The 27,685-nt window shown below is 36.8% G+C and overlaps 1 protein-coding gene across 1 annotated transcript; it reads left to right on the top strand.

Moving 5' to 3' along the window:
- The first annotated feature begins 38 nt into the window (after positions 1 to 38).
- Positions 39 to 27,635, top strand: LOC100377153 (splicing factor 3B subunit 1-like). Its single transcript, XM_006811104.3, has 20 exons — positions 39 to 185; positions 1,227 to 1,426; positions 8,013 to 8,111; positions 8,349 to 8,466; positions 10,053 to 10,126; positions 10,533 to 10,712; positions 10,835 to 11,075; positions 11,275 to 11,490; positions 11,676 to 11,995; positions 12,107 to 12,388; positions 12,761 to 13,118; positions 16,448 to 16,593; positions 16,883 to 17,155; positions 17,680 to 17,901; positions 18,305 to 18,487; positions 18,673 to 18,851; positions 19,065 to 19,250; positions 19,690 to 19,962; positions 24,310 to 24,526; positions 26,963 to 27,635. Exons 1-20 carry the CDS (start codon positions 164 to 166, stop codon positions 27,119 to 27,121), a joined length of 3,948 nt encoding a protein of 1,315 aa, XP_006811167.1. The 5' UTR covers positions 39 to 163; the 3' UTR covers positions 27,122 to 27,635.
- The last annotated feature ends 50 nt before the right edge of the window (positions 27,636 to 27,685 follow it).

Raw genomic sequence — 27,685 nt, 5'->3', positions numbered from 1 at the left:
TTGAATTATTTTTTATCCATTTTTTGTCTACGTGTATTCTTTATAGTATTACATATAATCGTTATTAGATTGTGGGTGAATATCGAGTACGAAGTTGCAGCAATCATCGAATTTACGACGATTCCCGATGAACGTCATCAGGACGTGAGTGCTTCTGAACAACATGGCCGCTACCACAAGAGAAGGTAAGCAATGAAAACATAAACTATGTTATGCGCTTTCTACACATGCAAAATAATGTCAAATTGGAATAGTTATAAAATTAAATTCACCGGGCGTCCCCTGATCATCAAGGAACGCATGAGTTCTATCGAATATAGCTTTGAAACTCGCTCATAAACTCGCAGTTGTGCGAAAACAAAGTGTACGGTTTCTGATCCAAGATGGCGTCGCGTATTCGAGATTTAGAGTTTTTAGTTTTTGTCGCTTCTAAACGTTTGTGATTAATGGAAGTGATTAGAGTGACACCAGCATTGGGTTCTGTGCGTTGTCAATAACATTTGTTGCGCCCAGAATTTCTATTTGACAACGCCATAATTTGAAATAAGTCGTTTGGCCAAAAAACCTGTAGCGCAGCAAAATCATATCGTTTTATTTTTTGGTTAGGACTGTGTGATCATGTTGTTTTTAGGTAGTCAAATTTGCCAATTTGGTGCTGGTCTAGAATAGGACTGTGTAGTAATCTATTGAAAATACTATTTTCACGATAAAAATAGTAAATACCAAATAGCCCTTGATGAATAAACTTCATAATGACCTTAATAATTTGAAGAAGAAGAAAAAACTACACTTAGATTGCATAAACATAAAGAAAATGTCCTAAAATCCAAATTAGAGAACTAGTATTAGATTCACTATGGTCATACTTGTTGTTTCGCATAGGTAAACAATCTATAATGTTACATTTTGATAATTTTGAATTGTGTGTTTAGGGGCAGGTGTGAAGGGTATGGCCTAGAAATATAAAATACAGTGGAAATGGTCAACATTCAGTGTTTCACACCCCAACCTAATTTGTAATATGCATCATGCATTGAACAAAACAAAGTAATTACACCGTTTTACTGTAAGAGGGCAGAAAATATTTCAATTTTATTGCCGCAAGACTATTGTTAACATCCCATGTGAAGTTTATTCATCAGGAACGTGATATTTTACTTAATTTATCACTAATTTTTATCACCAATTCCAAAATATGTTTTATGCATCTCCTAATTTCTTTTCAGAGTTGGAACTGCAAATCCGAGAGATTCAATCTCGGAAGGCCAATCTTCAACAAAGAAAATCTGGAAAACTTGATGGAATTAGTGAGATTGAAAGGGTGCAACTTGGTGCAGAAGGACACTTTGATCAAGATATCTATGGTTCTAGTAGAAATAAATATGAGGGTTACGTCACATCTATTGCAACTAACGATGCAGATGATGTAAGTATACTTTCTGCATGTATAGTAACATATGCAAAGGCAGTTTCTTCAAGATTTTTTTAATGTTACCACAGTGTTCTCCCCAGGCTCAGAGGCAAGCATGGCGGTCTAATTTGCATGCTAATTTGCATACTAATTTGCATATTTTTCAGGATTCACTCTCACAAAAACAAACATACAAGACAGTATTAAAATGTATGAGAGACTTTATTTAAATTACATAATACTTTACATAATATACCATAATTTGACAAGATCGTCATTTAATGTGAACTGTTCCATAAAACTTAGTCTAAACTAATCCTTCTGACTTTGTTGTGCTCCAAACATTGGCTGCCTTACTGTAGTTAAACTCGTCATAGACGAGCTTTTGAGCATTAACTGCACAACATTCCTAGTGGGAAAAAATGAAAAATAATAAAAAAAAACAATGAGGATTGAGGTTCAAATAAATGTAAACATAACGATTGAATTGTGCCACGATCGGGAACCCAGTGCCGTATGGATAGCATTTCGTCTGCAAAACATGTTGTTTACATGTTGGTTTTGTCAGGTCAACGACAAGGAAACTCAGGAATTTCGAAGAAAAAAAACATGAGGTCACTATTCAATTAAAATTAAAACGTAACGATAGAATTATGTATACAAATCGGGATTCCATCGATCATAGCATAGATGATAGCAGCTGTCGTTCGCAAGACGTTGACAGGCCGCCATCTTGGAAATACCTACACAAGTCAACATGTGACCGGAAGATTACAAAATTCGATGATTTGTTTTTGCTTGGACAAATTATAACATACGCGTACCCATTAATCTATGAAGATATCCATAAATAATCTAAAAAAAGTTGACAGTAACGAGTGATGTTTTTTTTTCATGTCGTGTCTATACCAGCCTCGTGTCTAAGATGTTGATTGAAATCGGTGTAGGCCTACCATGTTCGGTGTTCTTACGATCGGCAAAACATGCACACACTGGCATTTTATTTCAAAAATTACGAAATCTTACCTGAACAATTGACCTTAACCAGGGAAATGTCTTTTTCCACGATTCATCAAAACCAGCCTCGCGCCGTTTCCGTGTTTCTACACGCTTCTGTTTCTGTGCTGTGCTAGCGGTGATTGTACGTTTTAGCCGGGCGGCATCACCTATTTTTCCTTTACATGTTTAGTCGTATAGATCTCGATGTTTGCAACTTGAGTGACAATTTGCAGGGTTCTCCCCAGAAAAAATGCATAGCACCGGGGCTAATTTGCATAATAATTTGCATATCATTTACATATCTTTCCTTCATTGATTAACAGAACTTATTTACAATTATGAATATTAGTGAGCTCAGTCACAGGGCAAATATTTTTTTTAATGGAATCAACACATTATGTTTCACAATTTAGAAGAGTTTGAAACATTCTCGAAATACAAATGCTGCAGACTAAAAACACAAATAAATTATTGTTGCAATTTAATTGTTTTGTAAAACGTTGAAGGAAACTCATTCAAAACGTTAAGCCAGATTTATGTTCACAAATCTCATAATTTTATTCACTCCAAAAACATTCTCCTTCAAAAAATCGATCACGTAATTAATTGACGTATTGTTGTAATTTATTATTCGTACCATCAACTTCTAAAACGTTTACAATTACAGTAATGAGCGAACAAATAAAGCTTCAAAACGATCATCAAAGTTACGACGTGACATAACTTACTTGGCCATGTTATACACCAGTTATAGCAATAATTCCTCAACAAATTTTACTTTTTGACTCCCATGTGCGAAGCACAAAATGGGAGTCTTTGCAGTTAGTGTGTCTGTATGTGTGTATGTGTGTATGTGTGTATGTGTGTGTGTATGTGTGTGTGTATGTGTGTATGTGTGTCCGACTGTTCCACTGCTATCTCAAGAACCATACATCGGTTTTTGATGAAACTTGGTGCATAGATGCTCTGGGCCAATGCGCAGATTTGATTAGGTTTTGGTAAAAATCCATGCTCGTTAATTACCTAATTTGCATGATAATTAGCTAATTTTTAGCTGTTCTATGACTGTTCCACTGATATCTAAAGAACCACTCATTGGATTTTGATGAAACTTGGTACATAGATGCTCTGAACATATGCGCAGATTTGATTAATTTTTGGTAAAAATCTGTGCATATTAATTACCTAATTTACATGATAATTAGCTATTTTTTAGTGGTTCCATGACTGTTCCACTGATATCTAAACAACCACTCATTGGATTTTGATGAAACTTGGTACATAGATGCTCTGAACTAATGCTAGGTTTTGATTAGTTTTTGGTAATAATCCGTGGATACTAATTACCTAATTTGCATAATGATTAGTCAATTTTCGGTTTTTCCACTGATATCTCAAGTACTAATCATCACATTTCAAATGAAACTTGGTACATAGATGTCATACGACACTGCACAGACCTGATAGTTTTTATGGTAATATCAGTACATATTAATTACCTAATTTGCATAATTAATTAATTTTCAGCATTTGATATAAGTAGTTAGCATTACATTTCAATGAAACTTGGTACTTACATACTCAAGGACTATGCAGAGATTGATTGTTTTCGATAAATATTTGTGCATATTAATCACCTAATTTGCATAATTAGTTAATTTTCAGCTTTTCCATGGGTATCTCAAGTACTAATCATCGCATTTCAATGAAACTTGGTACATAGATCCTTTAGGACTATGCAGAGACCTGATTAGTTTTAGGGTAAATAATTGTGCATATTAATTACCTAATTTGCATAATTAATTTTCAGCTTTTCTACTGATATCTAAAGTACTAATCATTTACATTTCAATGAATCTAGAATTATGCAGACCCAATTAGTTTCCGGTAAATATTTGTGCATATTAATCACCTAATTTGCATAATTAACCAACTTTCACACTGATATCTCAGGTACTATACATCACATATCAATGAATGTACATGGATGCTGTAGGACAATAGACAGACCTGAATAATTGTGGGTTACAATCTGTACATATTAATTACCTAATTTGCATAATTAACCAATTTTAAGCTTTCACACTGATATCTAAAGTACCGTAAAAACTCCAAAATTTCGACCGGTTTTAAATAATTGGCGTTAGAAATGTGACATGTTTTTAGAGTCGTGGCCGAGTTGTAACTCAAAATCTAAACAAAGTCATCAATCAGTGAGTATTATGACAAGCAAAACAAAACATCAAGACGCGCAGAAGAGGTCAGCACAAAACTAATAGGTCAAAAGACAAAGCTGTCTCGCACTACCTAGGAAAACTTGCGAATGTTCGAAGTACAGGTACCCATTGGACAAAAGATACATGGAAGTTTAGCAAACTATCTCCCCGACCCAGTGCAATGTATCCGGTTAGAATCAAAGCTCACGTGTCCCTTATTTGAGGGACCAAATTCTGCCGTAAATTCGCCCTTGGATTAAAAAATAAAATGGGATTTAAGAAAATAAAATGGGACTTTTAAGGTGTATTTTGGCGTCATTTTTCGGACATTTCAATCAATCCTGCCGGCTAAAATAGAGTCTAAGTTTTACCGTAGTCATTGACGTCTGTCTATTCAAGAGTACACGTGTATGATTTTTATCGTGACTAGCGTGAGCGGGTAAGCTTCCTTTCGAGAATGAGCTGTTATCACTGTGAACAATGTTAAATTATTCTTCAGATGACCAGTTTATTTTTTAAAAACAACTAATTTTTTTATTTAAAAAAAAATCATGCCGTTTTCGCATCAAAATCCAAGCCAAAATATCGTACTACAACATCAATCTCTTCGCATTGCGTTCAATAACATTAACATATTTAAATAAGCTATGTTAATTTGAACACGTTGGCATCATCCAGCTTTTTGATTGGTTAATTAGCGATTTGACCTATTTGACCTAAGAGAACATGGCGGATATCCTACAGCATCAAACGTTTATACGAGACCGGAATCATTCGCTTACGATGAAACTTAGTTGACTTTTATTTGTATTTCATAACCATTCAACAAATTTATTTTGTGTACATTATTATAATCACTACTGAGTACAGTAATAATCAACAATTCAGAAACGCAGCATGCCGAGATTTTTGTGTTCGTTTTTATTTGAAACTTCGTTTATTTAGAATATATTTTCGTTACCAATAAAATAAAAATCTCTCAGTCAATCAGAAACCCGGATTCATGCCTTCGAGGAAGGTCCCGTTTGAACGCTCACATCGTTGTTTTTTTTCGTTTGGGGGAAAACTAAAACTGGTCGCAATTTTCGAATAAGAATGAGTCGGCAATTTTTAGTGGAGTCGAAAATTTGGAGGTAAATAAAACACCGAAACCCGGCAAATAAATAGCCAATCGAATTTTTAGAGGGGTCGAAATTTTGGAGTTTTCACGGTACTAATTATTCCATTTCAATGAAACTTAGTACAAAGATGCTCTAGGACAATGTACAAACCTAATTAGTTTGGGGTAAAAATCTGTTCATATTAATTCCCTAATAAGCATAATAATTCATAATTTTTTGGTTCTAATCACATTTCAATTAAACTTGGAGACATAGATTTTCTGTTACATTGCGCAGACCTCATTAGTTTTACACTCAAATCTGGTCATATTAATTTTCTGATTTGCATAATTAGTTTTCAGCTAAGTAATTTCGAATTATATTTAATGTGTCTCCAATACTCTCGGCACATGGGAGTTCTTTCTAAGCTTTCTTTGATTTTTTTTTTTTTGATATGAAATTTAAGTAAAATCCGACTTATTTTTATCGGGAGCGATTATTTTTGATCACTTGATCGCTTCGGTAAAAAAAACCAGACCCGCCATGATGTTTGTGAAACATTAGCATGTGTCCTTTGACCCGATGGGTCAAGAATGCCATTAACCAATCAAAATGCCGCATGGTAATGCCGGTAGAACCCGAAGTTTTCCGAATGGTAGTGATCATAAAGATTACATTGCGGAAGTAAAGCGATGTCGGAGCACGATGTGTTGGCATCGATTTCAATTGACAACTGCATGATAGCTTTCGAAATAGGTGATTTGCAATTTTTAAAAGGTAAATTAGGTCTTGAAAGAAGAGTTTTTACATGATTCACAATGATAACAGTTCAAATGTATTTTACCAAATCACGCAATAAACACGTTTTTTTCTTGAGTAGCGTGAACTGATCGTGAACTCCGATTTGACCATGTTATATCGAGGTGGAATTGATTTTGAAATAATTTTAGCTTTCAATCTAAAGACTGTGTCTATCGCAGAAAGTATTTACTTACAAACAAAGAGGTGCTAATTCCACAAATTTGACTAGCCGCTACGTATCGTGCGACTAGGTCTATTGTTTATAAATTATAATCCACGACTGACAGGATGCCTGTCGGTCGGTACGTAATTATACTAACAATCAGACAATAGTCCTCGTCGGAAGCATTTCCGTGGTGGTCACTAATTTTGAGTGACGGTCGGGGCCGATCGACGTGGCGAACAAAGATTTTTCACATCTGATATTGGCATGTCAAATATGAAATCAAGCGCCAAGGTGGGAACACATAGCGCCGAGGTCCCAAGTGAAGCGCCGAGATTCACAGGTATAGCGCCGCGGACCTCGGCGCTAAAAAGCCCTGGGGAGAACCCTGATTTGTTCCCCATTGACAGCGTCTGTACTTCACACGTGTTTAACAATGGGACTGTTTAATTTGTCCCGGCAAGTTCAAACCGCCGTGGCGTAGATGGTGATAATTTATGCAGTGCTACGTGTGAGCGGGTCAAAAGGATGTAAACAATGCATCCTATTAGCATGGCGGTGAAGTTGTAAGCATGGCAGTCCGAGCCCAAGCGTGGCGGCCGGGTCGCCAAGCATGGCGGTACCGCCATGCTTTGTTCTATGTGGGGAGAACACTGTACCAAAGTACAAATAATCTAGTGCATGAAAAGTTTATTACAGTTGGGAGTATTACATATACAGTAAAACCTGTGTATACCGATTACCCAAGGGACTTTATTAAAATGGTATTTACAGGCAGGTGGTCTTTGTATGGTGGTTGATTTATTATTTCATGAGTCGCCAACTCAATTTGGCATAACATTTGCTCCAACAATAATGAGCTGGTTCTATTGTGCTTAAAACACATTTATTCGAGTTAATCAAAATCAAATAAGTTTTACTTGAGGATATTAAAAAAAAAATTATATAACAGAATTAAAAATTATTATTTTGGTCTCTTAAACAAAGGCTAACTTGCAAAAATATTGCTGAAAGAGTGCTCACATACAACAGGTGGTCTTTATACACAGGTTGCTTGTATGTTATGCCTTAGTACTGCCCAAAAGTGGTCACTATAGGCAGGTGGTCTTTTATACACAGGTTGCTCACATGTTATGCCTTAGTACTACCCACAATTTATCACTATAGTCGGTGGTGATTCCTATATAGAGGTGGTCACTAAGACAGGTTTGACTACATGAATTTCTGATTCAAAGAGAAGTACATTGTTGTCAGTAAATGATCCCCATGATGATTCTTATCAATACTTTAGTAGTTCAACTTGCATTTTCTTGCGTTATTAGGATGATGATGAGGAAGTTCCCGCCGGAACATTGATGGGCAAAAGAGCGAACTACACAGCCCCAGCATCAGTTCTCAACGATATACAACGTAGTGCAGTGGTAAGTTTTTTCGTGTGAGAGAGCTCAGTTTTGTTACATGGATATAATTTTGCTATAAATTCGAGGTGAGAACAAGTGTGCTGACCAAAATACATTCTAACTGTATATCAAATTTCACCCCCTTGGCCCAGTGTCATGAAAGCTATTATGTAAGGCAAAGTACATTTTTCTCGGTACAAGTTACTTATAGAATGCACTTCTGTACAGAATTACATGGAGTTTCTTGTCTTTTACCAGGACTATGACCCTTTTGCTGAGCACAGAATTCCTAAAATTGCAGACAGGGAAGATGAATACCGGGCACGCAGACGAAAGATGATCATATCACCTGAGCGACATGATCCATTTAGAGACGGTAAGCAGAGATTAGTTCTTTATTGCACTTGATGCACTCACATGTTATTAGATTTTTTGATGTGTTATTATGATGCTCACATTGAGGAGGCAGCTCATGTTAAAATTCTGAAATGTTTGGCAAGGACTTGTTATTACTTGTAGTATTTGTTACACCTGCATTATGTGTGTTGCACACTTGTTACTTAGTGAGATTCATACATACATAAATAAGTGTTTTCATGATCAGAATCAAATTGCCCCAAAGCCAAGAGGTAAGGACATATAATGCACGCTGAATTGTCCCTGTCCATTTATCAATTTTTATAGAATAGCTGAAAATGGAGCCATGTTTAGGAAAACATCTCGCATATACATACATATACATTATAGTATTGACATACCCAACTTTACCTTAAGAGACCAAACCTATCATCTGAGAATTGCTTGCTATCAGTCAGGATGGTCCTTTTGGTATATCAGACATTTATGCACTGTTTATTTTTTAAATTATTGTAAAGAAATATTGTATAGAAAGTGAATAAAAAAACCAATACTAATACTGCTTCCTTGATTTCTCTCCCAAAACAGCATTGTCTTATCACATGACAACTACTCTGGGTCAGCAGGTCTTTGAGTGAAATAGGTTAATATTTAAAATATGATACAACGGAAGTACATTTTCATATTGATGTCAACCAAAATATATAGTGAATTTTATTTTTTCTGTGATTATTATATGAAGATGTGCATACTGATATATAATAGTTGTTATATTATGGGCGTGACACTGTGCATGCCAAGGCAGTTTCGTCAAATCACAGATAGATGTGTGGGATCCTGATAAAACAAATTTATGATTCAGCCTAGTAGTCTACAATTTCTGGAGAGTGTGCATTTTCGTAAAAAGTTTTTTTTTTCCAATGTTTGAATCCAAATACACTAACAGGATTGAAAGTTAATTTTAGGGAATGCCTCTTGCAGATATTCGAGTGTTAAACCAACCAAGTTACATCAACTGAGGTGAAGAACAGTACGTATCCGCATCAGCTGGGCCAGGAAATGCTTGTCATCAGACCAGTTCTCCTTTTTCATATTTTCTCTGATTTGAATGGAATCTCTAAAGCTGTGTTGTGTAAACTTCTGGATCAGGTTTGGGCGTGTATTGACTGACAATTTACTACCGTGATTGCCCTCCCAATTGGCTTTTGAACTGTCTACATGCCCACCAATCTGATCTGTTGTAGAACCTAACAGTTTGATCATTCAGTGATATCGATCTGCTCAGATAGTGAAATTGTTTTATGTCTTACGTTGCCACAAAGCAAAGTGGTAGGGCTATGAAATAGTTAGCTGCTTCCTCCTGTTAATCACAATGTCAAATCTGTCTTCGCATTAATCATAAAATGCATAAAAATTGGGCATGTCTGTCCACCTTGCTATGTGGCCTCTAAGAGTCATGAGTAAACTGAATGACTAAAATTGGGCCGTCTGATTGTATTCCCTTTGGCAACATTGTCTGAGCTGGGTGGGTGCTTGTTATGACATAATTTACTAATAAATCTTCTTTCTTTTCTTTTTTGTGACTCTTTCTGTATCTTTGTACAGGTGGCAAGACCCCTGATCCAAAGTCACGGACGTATGCTGAGATTATGTCTGATCAAGCACTGTCAAAAGATCAGGTAAGAGTGTTCACTTTAATTCATTAAGTGCAATTTCATAATCATTTTAAACTATTCAGAAAATTTCAGTTATCAGTTTCAGAAATCTACATGTGAATGTAGAAATGTACAAGTGCTACTTTCATTTAACAACAAATGCTGAGTTTCCATGTCAGAAAAACAACGTAATAAAATTATTTCACAGAAATTGGAAAGATTTTGACTGACATACTTTCAAATGTATGTTCTCCTGAATAAAAAAATAATGAGAATCTCACTTTCATAATAATTGGTGGACAACAGAACTATTTATCAAAATTGTATTATTGTAACATTGCTGCCAAATTGCAGTTTAACATTCGAGAATTAAGTGGTTAAATATTTACAGTAGATCAGTACTGATTGATTCTGTTTGTTCGATTTGTAGCATGATGTGAGATCTAGGATGCATGAGAAGGCCAAGGCTGGAGATTTACATGCTGTTAATGGAGCTGAACAGCCTGTTTCTAAACCTGCCAAAAGACGACGTTGGGATCAAGCTGGTGGTGGAGATGAAACGCCAGGTGCGACTCCTAAAAAGAAGGCATCCAGTTGGGATCAAGCAGAAGTAAGTTAAGTTCTATTCATTGTGCAAAATTAAAATGATGCAAATATAACTATTAAAAATAATAACTATCTTGCATTTCACATTTACTCTATATTTTAATGTTTCCTTGGTTTTCTTGTCAGGCTGGAACTCCATCGCATACTCGCTGGGATGAAACTCCAGGTCATCAAAAAGGAGGTGAAACACCTGGTGCAACTCCCGGTGCCAGTACACGCGTATGGGATGCCACTCCTGGACATGCAAGCACGCCAGGACATGCCAGTACACCTGGTCATGCCACTCCTGGTCATGCTACGCCTGGTCGTGGTGCTACTCCTAGTGCAAGAAGAAATCGTTGGGATGAGACACCAAGGACTGAGAGAGGTTTGTGTCATTATACATTATATTATCTACATGTCTACATTACTGGTACATATTTCAATGTGTACCATATACAGAAGTTCTGATTCACTATGGAGCTGCATACAGTGTAATGATATCACAATTATTGCATTGCTGCATTGTATTTTTCTTCTAGCCTAGTGTTTTGTAAATTGATATCTTTTCCTTCTGTAACTTACAGAAACGCCTGGCCATGGCAGTGGATGGGCTGAAACACCACGTACCGATAGAGGAGATGATGGAATATCAGAAACCCCAACACCAGGTGCATCAAGTCGTCGAAGGTCACGTTGGGATGAGACTCCAGCAAATCAGATGGGTGGTGCCACACCAGTGTTGGGGCAAGGTATAACACCCACTGGACAGAAGGCTATGGCGATGGCAACTCCAACCCCAGGTAGATGCACTTTGTACGAATATTCTCTTAATGATTTTAAAATCTGTTCTATCTAGCTATTCTTTTAGTACTTAATTAAATGTAATAGTGTTGGTTATTTTTTCTTGGTCATCACAACCATTGAAGTTTAAAATGTTCTCTATGTTCTTTATTATTTACCGTATTCCCCATAATTGTTCTTTCAGGCCACTTGATGCAGATGACGCCAGAACAGATGCAGGCCTATCGATGGGAGAAAGAAATAGATGACAGAAACAGGCCGTGGACGGATGAAGAATTAGACTCATTATTTCCAGAAGGATACAAAGTATTACAACCACCAGCTGGTTATGTTCCAATCCGTACTCCGGCACGTAAACTAACCGCAACTCCCACTCCACTTGGAGGAATGAGTGGATTTCATATGCAAGTTGAGGATAGGTCAACCAATCATGGTTTGGAACAGCCCCCTGGGAATCTACCGTTTCTAAAACCAGACGATGCCCAGTATTTTGACAAACTACTGGTAAGTCACATCATTTATGCACAAATATTGTCTTTCTATCTGAAATCTTGTGTATACTTTGCTATCAGCATTCATGCACTAATATTCGTCTATTTGTTTTTCTCACCCAAGGTTGATGTTGATGAAAGCACTCTCAATCCAGAAGAACTTAAAGAGCGCCGCATCATGAAATTGCTTTTGAAGATAAAGAATGGAACTCCACCAATGAGAAAAGCTGCCCTGCGACAAATTACAGACAAAGCCCGTGAATTTGGGGCTGGTCCTCTATTCAATCAAATTTTGCCTCTTCTCATGTCTCCTACACTGGAAGATCAGGAGCGTCACTTGTTGGTGAAAGTTATTGACAGAATTCTTTATAAATTGGATGATTTGGTTAGGCCATATGTCCACAAGGTAAGGCTACGCATTAATCTCAGTTGAGAGTCTTTGTAAAGAGTTAGGCACAATACTTTCCTTGACAGCGTTGAATGATGTGAATTTGAGTATATTTGGTTGCATTTATATTTTACATTATATTTGGTTCTGTGTTTTGTCAAGTAGCACTAACCAATCATGATTGGCATACTTTATTTCATTGATATTGTTATTGCTTCATGAGAAGCACATCTCCAATAAAAGTGCAAATAAATGGAAAACCCTCTGTAAACACAATATATTTAATTTTTTGGACATTCTAAGACTCTAATGATGTAGACACTTTGTGTACTGTCAATTTATGTTAATCAGACTTTACGTACAACTAATGTTAAATGTGTTATTTTCCAGATTCTTGTTGTCATTGAACCCCTATTGATTGATGAAGATTACTACGCTCGTGTTGAGGGTCGTGAAATTATCTCCAACTTGGCCAAAGCTGCTGGTCTGGCTACTATGATTTCAACCATGCGACCTGATATTGACAACTTGGATGAGTATGTACGTAACACAACTGCCCGTGCCTTCGCTGTAGTAGCCTCTGCCCTGGGTATTCCATCTCTGCTGCCTTTCTTGAAAGCTGTGTGTAGAAGTAAAAAGTCGTGGCAAGCCAGACATACTGGTATTAAAATTGTACAACAGATTGCTATTCTCATGGGCTGTGCTATCCTGCCACATTTGAGAAACTTGGTGGAAATCATTGAACACGGTAAGTGTCAAATCCGAGTGATTTCAGAGGCACAATTTCGTTTAATGTCAAATACCGTATTTGTCTTCAGTTAAGCGCCACCTTCAATTAGGCGCCAGTGCCACACAAACTTTGTATTTTACACCTCAATTAAGCGCCAGACAAAGTTGAAATTTTGGCACGTAATGATCGTGAATTGGGCGCCGGCGGATCGACTACCGGTTACCGGTTCGTAGCGATGGACGCGATCGCGGAAGTCCCTCGCTGTTACTGTACGAATGGCTTTTATGTAAAAAAAATTGGTTTTGTTTCTAACAATTTTTAAGAAATCGGTCTATAATCGCTTGAAACATGTCTTTTTAGTCTACTGTAGAAAATATCAGCGTGGTTTTTAATTTCGCAGTAAGTCCATAAAAACGGAATTAAAACAACGCGAAAATGTTCTGTTTCAATTGCGCTGTTGTCACAGTAAACAGTGTTAAATTATTCTTTAAATGCTCAGTTTACTTTCCAAAAATAACTAATTTCTTGATTTGAAAAAAAAATCATGCCGTTTTTCCCACCAAAATCAAAGCCAAAATATCGCAAACATCGGCAAATCACTTCCGCATTGCGTTCATACATTATTAGTCCCCGTTCGGACGTAGTCCGAAAACGGGGACTTATGGTTTGCCCTGTGTGCGTCCGTGCGTTCGTGCGTCCGTGCATCCGTGCGTCCGTGATCACCTGTATCTCGAACATGCATGGACCGATTAAGTTCAAACTTCACTCATACATCACACATTATATGGGACATATGCACATGCATTTTTTTCATGATCCGATTAGCGATAGCCGAATAGCGGCCATTTTAAGGCCGAAAATGCATCAAAATCGCACATTTTCACCATTCCGGACCCGGATCTCAGTTATGCATGGACAGATTTTGTTTAAATTTGGTACATACATTAAACATAATAGGACCTTGATGCACGTCTTTTTTTTTTTTGGATCGGGTTCGAAATAGCCGACTGGCGGCCATTTTGTTTTAAAGAATTCGGTTCTGGATCCGTATCTGAGACATGCTTGGATTGATCGAGTTCAAACTTCACACACACAAGGTACATCATGTCACAAATATGTATGTGCATTTGTTTCATGATCTCATTAACGATAGCCAAATGGCGGCCGCTTTAAGGTCGAAAATGCATTGAAATCGCACATTTTCACCATTCCGGACCCGGATCTCAGTTATGCATGGACGGATTTCATTCAAATTTGGTACATACATTAAACATAATAGGACCTTGATGCACGTCATTTTTTTTTTCGGATCAAGTTTGAAATGGCCGACTGGCGGCCATTTTGTTTCAAAGAATTCAGTTCTGGATCCGTATCCGAGACATGTCTGGATTGATCAAGTTCAAACTTCACACACACAAGGTACATCATGTCACAAATATGTATGTGCATTTGTTTCATGATCTCATTAACGATAGCCAAATGGCGGCCACTTTAAGGCCGAAAATGCATTGAAATCGCACATTTTCACCATTCCGGACACGGATCTCAGTTATGCATGGATGGATTTCATTCAAATTTGGTACATACATTAAACATAATAGGACCTTGATGCACGTCATTTTTTTTTCCGGATCAAGTTCGAAATAGCCGACTGGCGGCCATTTTGTTTTAAAGAATTCAGTTCTGGATCCGTATCCGAGACATGCTTGGATTGATCGAGTTCAAACTTCACACACACAAGGTACATCATGTCACAAATATGTATGTGCATTTGTTTCATGATCTCATTAACGATAGCCAAATGGAGGCCGCTTTAAGGCCGAAAATGCATTGAAATCGCACATTTTCACCATTCCGGACCCGTATCTCAGTTATGCATGGATGGATTTTGTTCAAATTTGGTACATACATTAAACATAATAGGACCTTGATGCACGTCTTTTTTTTTTCGGATCAAGTTTGAAATGGCCGACTGGCGGCCATTTTGTTAAAGAATTCAGTTCTGGATCCGTATCCAAGACATGTCTGGATTGATCAAGTTCAAACTTCACACACACATGGTACATGTACATCATGTCACAAATAGATATGTGCCTTTGTTTCATGATCTGCTTAACAATAGCGAAATGATGGCCATTTTAAGGCCGAAAATGCATCAAAATCACGTATTTTCACAATTCCAGAACCGGATCTCAGTCATGCATGGATGGATTTTGTTCAGATTTAGCACAATGTGTTGTACATATGCAGGTGCATTTCGGTCATGATCTGCTTTGAATGTATATGTCACTCAAATATGAACGGAACGGGGACGTGTCATTGACAATGACTTGTTTAAATGAGCTATGGTAATTTGATCACGTTGGCATCATCCAGCATTTTGATTGGTTAATTAACGACTTGACCTATCAGGTCAAAAAACGCGTTCCAGGTCAAGTCCTAGACAGGAAGCATGGCAGACATCGAATCGCGCCGAGCGTTTACATGCGACCAGAATCATTCGCTTACGATGAAATTAAGTTGAATTTTACTTGCATTTTATTTTTTGTACGTTATTATAACTACTACTGAGTAATAATCGTAACCGTGGAATGCAGCATGACCGGATTTTGCTACCGTGATCATTGACTACTAAGCGTTGAATTTGTGTTTGTTTTATTTTTCTGTTGATTGTACGGCAAACTGTGAATGTTTTCTAAAGAATGATATTTTTTGTATAACTTTCTAAACTGTCTGAAAACGGGTCATTTACTCAGTATTTAAAATAAAGGCTACAGTGACTAAGCGTCAGACTGTAATGTAAAATATTGTCAATAATCTATCACCAGAATGGAGCAAAAACAATGGCTTGTAACACAATTACCGGTACTAGAACTTGAAGTGCTTGAAATAAGCGCCATTTGAAACAAAGTTGCTCAAATTTAACCACAAATAAGCGCCACCATGACATGAAAGTGTAACAAAGTGGCGCCTAATTGAAGACAAATACGGTACATTCACAAACCAATGCTATTTTGATGATATGTCCTCTGTCTCTTCTCCATTTAACTTTTATTTAGCTCTGTGTTTGTTGGTACTGTTCCAGCTTTGTATTTCCCTGTATCTTAGAACATTCACTTCACCATAGTTAGAAGTTCAGATTGCCAGGCATTATCACATCTCAAATTCAAAGTGAATATGTTCTTGTCTGAAGCACAGATAATACAACCTCAAAGACTATGAAGCTACTTCTGTTCATCAATTATACCATTAATATTCCAAAAACAGTTTAATCATACATAATGCTGTTTACTGTTACATGTTTAGAACTTGTCAAATCCTAATTTATGCATGTTACTCTGCCCTAGGTCTTGTTGATGAACAGCAGAAAGTACGTACAATCACAGCTTTGGCTTTGGCGGCTTTGGCAGAAGCTGCTACACCCTATGGTATTGAATCCTTTGATAGTGTTCTCAAACCATTGTGGAAGGGTATTCGACAACACAGAGGAAAGGTAAGTAGATGATGCACAAATACTGTACCTGCAAAATAAAGAATAACAAACACATCATCATTCAAAAACTAGGTTTTAGTCAGGTTCTCTAAGTTTCTGTTGTGAAAAAGACACTAAAAAGTTGTGTATTGTTTGTAAAGGGCTATTCCTCACTGTATACCACTATTTTTTAGCATTCTAGGTTGGTATTTTTAGCAAGCATTCATGACTCCAATGTTTTATGAAATTGTGTTCACTTGTACTCTCTGTCAATATTGTTAATTGCCAGCTGTGTGTCCTTCTGTACTAGGTATTGGCTGCTTTCTTGAAAGCCATTGGTTATCTAATCCCATTGATGGATGCAGAATATGCTAATTATTATACAAGGGAAGTGATGTTGATCTTGATTCGTGAGTTTCCATCTCCTGATGAAGAAATGAAGAAAATTGTGTTGAAAGTGGTAAAACAGTGTTGTGCCACAGATGGTGTGGAATCTCAATACATCAAAGATGAGATCCTGCCACCATTCTTCAAACATTTCTGGCAACATAGAATGGCATTAGAGAGGAGAAACTATAGACAGGTAAGACATTCTTCAAACATTTCTGGCAACATAGAATGGCATTAGAGAGGAGAAACTATAGACAGGTAAGACTGGGTGTATATCCCGTGAGTATGTCTTGCCTGGGGTTGACTGACTCACTGGGAAGGCCACTGACAAAGATTCATTCACTTACTGATGCGACAGTTGGGAAACCTTGAACAGCAGTTACTTAAGTTGACTGTGCCTGTTAAACTTTCGGATAGTGAATTAAATTATTATTTGATAGAGAGATGAGCCCTGTTATATTGTTTCATACGTGGAATAGGGTTTTTAACTTGTATATGTACCGTACACTTGACTTTCATCAGTATCTTGAATGATCTCCTGGCACAAAAAATATTTAATAAAAAACACTCATGGCAGTGCATTTTCCCCAAATTTCAGGGATTTGGGAAAAATTATGAGAGCAATCGACCTTTCCATCAACTTGTTTCCCCTGTACTAAATAAGGAGTTTGTCAAAAATAAATAAACTTTAAAGTTGATTTACTGTTTTTTACACAGCTTGTTGATACAACTGTAGAGTTGGCGAACAAAGTAGGAGCAGCTGAAATCACTAGTAGGATAGTGGATGACTTGAAAGATGAAGCCGAACAATATCGTAAAATGGTGATGGAAACGATTGAAAAGATTATGGGTAATTTAGGCGCTGCTGACATAGACTCCAGACTAGAAGAGCAGCTCATTGATGGTATTTTATATGCATTCCAGGAACAAACCACTGAGGTAAATAGAAATCTATCCCTGCATCACCTTGAATCAAAGTTTATACTTTAGTAATGCTCACATGCTCTTCTCCCTGCCTACATTTCAGCAAGGAGAGTTTATTTTAAGACACATTCAGGTTCAATGTATGCAAATGAAATAAAGTTGTGCATTTTATGGGTTATTTGTGCATTCATATTGAGGTCATAGTGATTTAAATTGTATTAAGATGAAGAAATTAATAAATATTTCTACTCGATGAATCTGCAGGATGTGGTTATGCTGAATGGTTTTGGCACAGTTGTGAATGCTCTGGGAAAACGAGTCAAGCCGTATTTGCCACAGATCTGTGGTACTATTCTATTTATGTGGTACTATTCTATTCTAAGAAATTAATAAATATTTCTACTCGATGAATCTGCAGGATGTGGTTATGCTGAATGGTTTTGGCACAGTTGTGAATGCTCTGGGAAAACGAGTCAAGCCGTATTTGCCACAGATCTGTGGTACTATTCTATGGCGTCTCAACAACAAAGCAGCTAAAGTTAGGCAACAAGCAGCAGATCTCATATCCAGGATTGCTGTGGTTATGAGGACATGTCAAGAGGTAGGAAATGTTACAATTCAATAATAATGCTTGTGTGGGTGATGTAATCTTTTGTTTCACATGAGATTCATTCAGTAACCTTTTGTGTAGTGCACCTCTTTGATAATTAAGCAACATACTGGGTCCAAAAATGCCAAATCAGCCTATTGTACACTGCTTTACTATTTATTTGTTGTTTTCACCAGGAAAAGTTAATGGGTCATTTAGGTGTGGTGTTGTACGAGTACCTAGGAGAAGAATACCCAGAGGTTCTTGGTAGTATACTGGGTGCACTCAAAGGTATTGTCAATGTTATTGGTATGCATAAAATGACGCCTCCTATCAAAGATTTACTGCCACGTCTCACACCAATTCTAAAAAACAGGTAAGTTTGTTTTCATTATGATGTGTTATGTTTTCAATCAACAGTCCCTGTACATTGTCAGTGCATGTTAATGTTGTGCATCCTAATTCATGTGCATAGTGAGTGTATTTTAGTGCATTTCGGCAGTTTACACTATTTTTGAGGAATTTTAACACTAAGAAGAAGTTTGATATATACATTAGTTACATTATTTTCTCACACTACCTTTTTCAGGCATGAAAAAGTACAAGAGAACTGTATAGACTTGGTCGGCAGGATAGCAGACAGGGGGTCAGAGTATGTATCAGCTCGTGAGTGGATGAGGATATGTTTTGAACTGCTGGAATTATTAAAAGCCCACAAAAAAGCTATCAGGCGTGCGACTGTCAACACGTTTGGTTACATTGCAAAAGCAATCGGGTAAGTTGTTGGATTATATCCATTTATATACAGGCTTTGTTGCGCCATTTCAAATTTATTAAAACTTAAAGGCCAGTGGTGTTGATATCAGTGAATGTGATCAACATTCTGTTGTAATGGACCTGCTGCAATTCAGACTTCACTTCAGGATCATGCACATTGACATCTATTTTGTAGTCATTGTTCATATATAAATGATTAATTTTTCGCTGATTTAGCATTTCAGGCATATTCAGAGGGTTTTAAATTCACGATTTTATCATTTAGATAATGTGTTCTATGCTAAATTTTACATATTCACTGGGTTTTAATTTAGCGCATTTTCCAGTCAGCGAAATAAGCCAAATTAAAACCCAGTGAATAATTAACCCTTCTACAGTATTGGTAATTTAACACAAGTTTCACAAGTAATTTGTTTTTATCTGTTCATCTACTATAGTCCACATGATGTACTGGCTACTCTGTTAAACAACTTGAAAGTCCAAGAACGTCAGAATCGTGTGTGTACAACTGTAGCTATAGCCATAGTAGCTGAGACCTGTTCACCGTTTACAGTACTGCCAGCTCTCATGAATGAATACCGTGTACCAGAGTTAAATGTACAGAATGGTGTCCTCAAATCATTATCATTCTTATTTGAGTATATTGGTGAAATGGGAAAAGATTACATCTATGCCGTGTCGCCTCTCTTGGAAGATGCTCTTATGGACAGGTAAACTTGCACCTCTTCTGTTGACATTGTATGTTAGGCTAGGTAATTTGCATTCTCTTTTGGTGTTTTGTATGGAATATATTTTCACTGATTTGTAGTGAGTTAAATGTAAAATATAGAAAAAGATCTATATTCACTGCATTTTGTTTTCACTGAAGCATCCCTTCAGCGAAAATGAATTCTAAGTGGAAATAAAGTACATTGTAGTTTACAGTACATGATAGAATGTGGTATATTTATTGTGTTTTAATTACCATCTTTCATATAACTGAAAGTTGTTGGCACTGTTTAGTTTTCCTATCCTCATTGCACATAAAAGAACCAGTTGTACTTGCTGCAAAAGTAGAGCAGTTTTGACGATGAGTGAGGGATATGCTTCTTCATCTGATAAATACTGGTTACAATCGTTTTCACTAAACATTGGACGATCAGATTGTGGTAAATGTTGATACATCAGAGCAAGTGCTTAATGAAATTGCCACTGATTTTATCACTACTAATCAAAACATTATAACTGTAGCCTAAACATTTTTGATACAATGTATACCTGACTGAGTCTTCGAGGCGCCATTCTGTCTTTTTCTACTCAATTATAATGTTACGTTTGTGTGTGTGTCCCGGTAGTGTGTCCAGACACCCAGAGCATCTAACGCGGGAAAGTCGGGAGTACATGTAATTTGGTAACAAAATGCAGTCTCATAAACGAGGATTCGACACACAATTTAGTGTACGACAGAAAATTGTTGAACTTTACTTAAATGGGCTGTCATGTAGACAAATTGCACAACAAACTGGCATGTCAAAAAGTACTGCGAATAATATATGTACTAAACTTATTACTAGCGGTGATGTTTCAGCTGGGAAGCACGGACGAAAACACGGTAACAGAACATGCTTGACTGATAATATTTTACAGCATATTGAATTTTATAAACGTCGACAGCCTAGTATTTATCTGCGTGAAATTCAGTCAAAGTTACGCCAAGATAATGTGTGCCTCGATGTCCCCAGTTCATCCACGGTTTACCGGGGACTTGTTCACCACCTAAACATGACGAGGAAAAAGTTAAAATCTGTTGCTGCAGAGTCAACGACTGACATTAACGAACAACGAATGCTTGATTTTATCGACACCATTTCTGATTTTAGACCAGAACAGCTGCACTGGTTTGACGAGGCGTCTGTCATTCGTACTACTGGAAACCGGCGTTACGGGCATGCAGAAATTGGTAAACCGGCGATAGAAATACAGCGGTTTGCGTCTAATGTTAATTACACAATAAACCTGCTTACAAGTATATTTGGTGTCGAATATTCTGATATCATTGTTGGAGCTTCCAATGCTATGGAAATGATGAATTTTTTTTTTGAAGCAGTCAATGTAGAAGACCACGTTGGAAATCGTTGTTTGGCACCAGGAGATTGTGTAATCATGGATAATTGTGGTTTTCATCACGCCAGGATTGTCGAACCTAATTTGGAACATTTATTACAACAGCAAGGAGTGCGCCTAATTTTTCAACCACCATACAATCCCGAGTATAATATCTGTGAACAATGTTTTCGGTCTATAAAATCGTATTTGCGGGGAAACCAGGAATTTTCGTATAGATTTACTGAGTTTGCTATAGCAGACGCCATTGGTCACATCACCCCTGGGGCATGTCAAATTTTTGCTAGAGAAAGTGGTTACGTGTGATTTGCTTCCCGCCAAAAACTGGTCAATACGAACTGAAATGGAAGTCAACTTGTACCAGTATTAAGACAAGACTTGTTATTTTTTTTATTTTGTTTTATAATCATCTTTATTAATAAATAAAATAAGATGACAATAAAAACTACAATAATGCTGAACAACATGTAGTATTTATTTTGAAAAGTTAACATTAACATGGGAAACTGAACGGCCGATAAAGCAGTTTTAACAATTTAAGTTTCGTTTACAAATATTTAAATATTTGACCTAAATTTGGAAAATCCTTGGCTTTGATTGTACTGAAGTATAGCTAGATTATAACCACTTCATGGTACATGGAAAACCATACAATGAAAACACTTTAAGTTTGAGAAGTATCTTGTAATGTTCGTAATGTCATAACCATGTGGAAAATAAAATCAGTCATGGTACTAGTATTCTGGTAAAAAACACAAACAACATTTTTACAAATCCGCAGATTTAGATGCGATATTCGCCAAATCTAGTAAAGTTAGGCAAGACTGGTTTGTTTCGCCGACAATCACACCCTCTGGGTTCTCCTTTTCCTTGGCTGTAGGTGCCAATTCTGGAAATTCCACTTGGTTTTCCATTTCAATTTTGGGTTGAGGCGTAGTCAATGCTGCTGTTGGTATGGGTAATGGTAAACTTGGACTTGTTTCCGCGGGTCTTGCCATTACTGTACTAACTGGTGTAACGGGAACTTGCGTTGTTGGCAGGCATTCACTAAATATAGGTGCTGGCATTGTCATTACATTGCTAGTAGGTGGTCGCATAAACGCCCAAGGGTTGATAAATGGAGTAGGATTTCCATACCATGGCATCATATTTTGCGGAATAACCCGCGATTCCTGGGTTGGGCTGTGCTGGAACATACAGAGTATAAACTTGATTTGCCTGGTGTGGAATTGTAACTACGGCTGTCGGCGACGGAGATGAAATAGCATGTTTCAATGGCGAGGTTTCCTTGGATTGTTTTATTGTGCGTGTTGTTATTTCATGCTCGTCTTTCACGTCGTCGTCATCGGGTTTAAATTCAGAAACCTTTCGTTTTCCCATTTCCAATAATTTAGGTAGATCAACTGCATCTTGGAGATTTCCTGGTGTCAATTTACCATCCAAGGCGACTTTAAGGAGACGAACATCTTTTAATAACTTGCTGCGTCCCTCTAACCCAACGTACTTTTGTGGGAAGAGTCGTTGCAAGCGTGGTTTTAGAACACTGGCAAACTGGGTTGTATTTTTAGCTATGAAAGACTTCACAGACTGTAATTCCCCTTCTAATGCTTTCATCTTGTCTTTCACGTTCTTTATTTCTTTGTCTTTCTGTGAAATTGAGAAGAAATAAAATAAGAAAATGGAGAAAATAAACTACTAAAATTTACTAACCCCATTTGAAGTGCGAACAAAAGAAATGTTTGCTACGAATTAAAATTATTTTGTGGTGGTGTTTTATTATTAGCCATCACCACTGTACATAAAGTAGGCGTGAAAAATACGAATTAAATCATTCGATAAATATTTTGTAGCTTACTTGACGTAATGCTTCTGAATGTTCCCGGTGTTTATCTAATCGACCACAATACATATAACCAGCACATGGTTCATAACAACACTCGCGACGGTTTCTGTTCCCACTTTCTTTGTGTCCTTTATGGTGACATAAATTGCATGTAGCGTCAATAGCTCGAATTCCTGGTAGTGCAAGTGTGGCTAAAGGTGGTGGCGGAGTCTTCAAATCTGTCCACTCACGTTCAAGTACAAACTTGCTTTGTGATAATATTTCTAACTGGTCCTCCAATTCTTTTTGACTGTCAGACATAGTAGGAGCCTGTGACGGTTTCGTCTCTTTTGTAGTCCAATCGACGTCTCTTGCCAGTACTTGAATTAGAAGCCCCTAAATTACTGTGAGTCATGGCCGAAGATGACTTAACCGCCGGGGAAGTGCCGTCGACAACGTACAATTGTTCACGCATTGTACCACCTTTTAAGCGAATAGTGTCCACTATCACATCACGGTATCGTTGGTGGTAAATCGACTCGCTGTCCATCTTCGTCTATGATTTGCAGACGAATAGCCTGCATTCGCCTTAAAAAAGCAATCTGTTCACATAGATAGTCAACAAAATTTTGATGTGACATGCACATAAACTCGTCTTCTTTAACATAGATGGGAACAATTCTGTCCTCCGTGTAATACGTAAAATGTAGCTTGAAAAGATATTCAGCCATTGTCCAAAGAGCGTTGTAATAAATCAGCAATGCTGGTCAGGATTCACACTGTTCACTCTAAAAAAACGACTCGGAAATGTCTTGCGCAAACAATAAAAGACAGAATGGCGCCTCGGAGACTCAGACATGTATACATTGTATCAAAAATGTTTAGGGTACAGTTATAATGTTTTGATTAGTAGTGATAAAATCAGTGGCAATTTCATTAAGCACTTGCTCTGATGTATCAACATTTACCACAATCTGATCGTCCAAAGTTTAGTGAAAACGATTGTAAATAATAACTAAGCAAAATGAGTAAGAGTTCATGTGTGTGTCTAATAGAGAAAATATGATAGTTATGATTTGTATAATTTGTATTATTTGTGATAATTATATTATTATATAACTTTGCTTAACAGAGATCTGGTTCATCGGCAAACAGCGTGTGCAGCTATAAAACACATGGCATTGGGAGTGTATGGTTTTGGCTGTGAAGATGCACTCATACATTTACTTAACCATGTTTGGCCCAATATATTTGAAACATCACCACATGTGATACAGGCTGTCATGGATGCTGTGGAAGGACTAAGGGTTGGGCTTGGTGCAATCAAACTCCTACAGTATTCACTACAAGTAAGTCAGTATAATTTACACTAAAGGTCTGTAGCTATGCTGAATGACTAGTAAAACTGGTTCATATATGCACAGTAAGCTAATTGGTTTCAGATTATTTGCTAATGACATGACAGTGTTTTATACTGTTGGTGCATAGCAAGTGGGATATCAATCTTGAGCAAGAACGCACAGTGTAGTTAAAGTAAATTAGGCACCACATCAAGCATGCACCTATCCAGTTCTATCAAGGTGCTCAGTGATCTTTCCAAAAATTTTAGCCACTGTGGCATTACAAATTTACATGCTAATTTACATAATTTCAAACAGGAATTGTGATGATTAACCTGCTCAATTGCACAAAATTATTGATTAACAAAACTGTTATTGTGCCAAGAGTGTTACTATACACACAAGTTTTAAGTTTTTAGCAACTTATTAATTTGATTTAAAAAGCAAGTAATGGCACTGAATTATACACTCATTGGCTTCTCTTTTGTTATCACTGTACATGCAAGTCATCACTCTTGAGCGTTTTTTAACTGATGTGCACCAATAACATAAATGTTGTTTGATGGAAAATTATAATTTATACATGTACCGTAAAATACCTCATATAAGCCCCACTTTGATACATTTTCATTTCTGTCTGGTGCTAATTTGAGGTCACATTTTGGCAACTTTGTTGCAAATGGCGCTTAGTTGAGGTCAGTAATTTTTTCACACACTCAGAACTACGGTAACGTTACCTTACAATCAGAGGAATCCTGTCTATACAATGTGCCGGATTCTGCCGTAAATTCGCCCTTGGCCGTTAAACGGCAGTTTGGTTTTTAAAATAAAATGAGACCAAGAAATCACGTTTTTTTTTTAAATATTTCGGCTTCTTTTTTTGGACATTTAAATAACTCTGGACACCTATTCAAGAGAATGATTTTTATCGTGACTAACGTGAATTGGTAAGCTTCGTTTCGACAATGAGCTGTTATCACTGTAAACAATGTTAAATTATTCTTCAAATGCTCAGTTTATCTTTCCAAAACAAATAATTTCTTGATTTAAAAAAAAAATCATGCCGTTTTCCCATGGAAATCGAAGCCAAAAGATCGCACTACATTAGCGGTAAATCTCTTCCGCGTTGTGTTTACCATGAGGTCGCTGAACTGTCATTAACATATTAAATGAGCTATGGTAATTCAGACACGTGGGCATAATCCAGCATTTTGATTGGTTAATTAGCGACTTGACCTATCCGGTTAATAAACAAGTCTCGTGTGCATTCAAAGATATGGCGGATATCGTATTGTATCGGTCGTTTACATGTGACTGAAATCATTGTCTTACGGTGAAACTAAGTTGAATTTTACTTGCATTTCATAAAATTTCAACGGATTTATTTTTTGTGCGTTACTATAATCACCACTGAATAATAATCACCAATTTCAACACTTTGAAAACAAGTAAGTTTTTCACTTGTGAACCGCAGCATGGCCGGATTGCGCTACCGTACCGTGATCATTTGCTACTAAGCAGTGCATTCGTGTTTGTTTTTATTTGAAACTTCTTTTAGAATATACTTTTCGTTACCAAGAAAATTAAAAAAATAAATGCATATTACATTAAATATACTGAGTATTTTTTTTATCATGTGAACAGTTTTTTTTTGATTGACCGTAATTTTTCAACATTTCGTAATGCCTATTTTAGAACCAAAGTAAGACATTTCACTCTTCTCTGACGCCTATTCAAGAGATTGTAAGGTGTATTGTTAGTTTTGTGCATGTGTTGTGGGGAAAAAAAGATTAGCTCAAGTGTTAGGTGGACGTTGGCCAGATGGGGAATTCACGGTTTTACACAAACATTCAACTTTGACTGGCGCCTAATTGGTGTGAAAATTATCACCTTTTCTATTGTACTGGCGCCTAATCTAGGGTGGCGCTTATATGAGGTACTGTAAAGGGGGTAATTATTCACTGGGTTTTAATTTAGCTTATTTCGCTGACTGGGAAAATGCGCTAAATTAAAACCCAGTGAATATGTAAAATTTAGCATAAAACACATTATCTAAATGACGAAACCGTGAATTTAAAACCCACTGAATATGCCTGAAATGGTAAATCAGTGAAATTTAAACCCAGTGAAAATTAGTCATTTTACAGTATTATATGGTACCTCTGTTTCCTGCCAACATTTGACAATGACATCAACCTTAAATCGGTTTATTTATTTTGAAAGCAACTAAACTGTGGATTCACCTGTAGTTGCTTGTGCTCCAGGTTTTCGTTTTCAATTTATCTCCAGACATGAACTGTTTTGTGCAACCTCCATACTCACTGTTTGAGTTTGCTTCATAATCTTTGTGGACATCTGCAATTTGCTTCATGGTTTTAGAAAAACCAAAATTGTTTTTCTTCCTCTAACATTAATGGGTATTGTTTGTTTTAATCTTTTCTGCAGGGGTTATTTCATCCAGCCAGGAAAGTACGAGACGTCTACTGGAAGATTTATAATACACTGTACATTGGGGCTCAAGATGCTTTGGTTGCTGGTTATCCAAGAGTATCAAATGAAGAGAAAAACTTTTACATCAGAAACGAGTTGGATTACTTCCTGTAGATGATCAATATGTCATATAGATTGCAGAGTTAACAGTGTGCAATTCTTTAAAACCACACAACACATCACACTCAAGATACCCATGATGCTGTATTCTTTTCAATTTAATTTGTGTGTGCAGTATCGATTTCTTAAAAGCACTCTCAGAATGAGTTTTAATGTCTGTTCTTTTTGTATGCAGAAACAGTTGTCACATGCAATCAATTTTATATGACACTAATTTCTCAGATAAAAAAAAAAGTCATGTCATCTGCACAATTTATATAAGAGTGAGTATCCACTACTTTCCAAAAAACACAGGACTGACTTACCACATTCACATTATTACCACATTGTATTTTTGTTGTGTGTATAGGATTTATCTTGTTGGCTTTGGAAGATTAAACACCTGATCATGATTAATTCTTGAATTTTCTGTTTCTATAGCAATAGAAATATAATTTCCTCTGTATTTTTATGTATCTTAAACAATGTCAAGTTTCTGGAAATGAAATAAAAATAAAGAAAATAGAAACTCTTTATTTTGTGTTTGTTGTGTGTAAATTTGCATAGCTGTATGTTGCG

This window comes from Saccoglossus kowalevskii, chromosome 7 (assembly GCF_978046115.1).
Source record: "Saccoglossus kowalevskii chromosome 7, keSacKowa6.1, whole genome shotgun sequence".
NCBI lineage: Eukaryota > Metazoa > Hemichordata > Enteropneusta > Harrimaniidae > Saccoglossus > Saccoglossus kowalevskii.
This window is presented reverse-complemented; position numbering and strand designations above follow the sequence as displayed.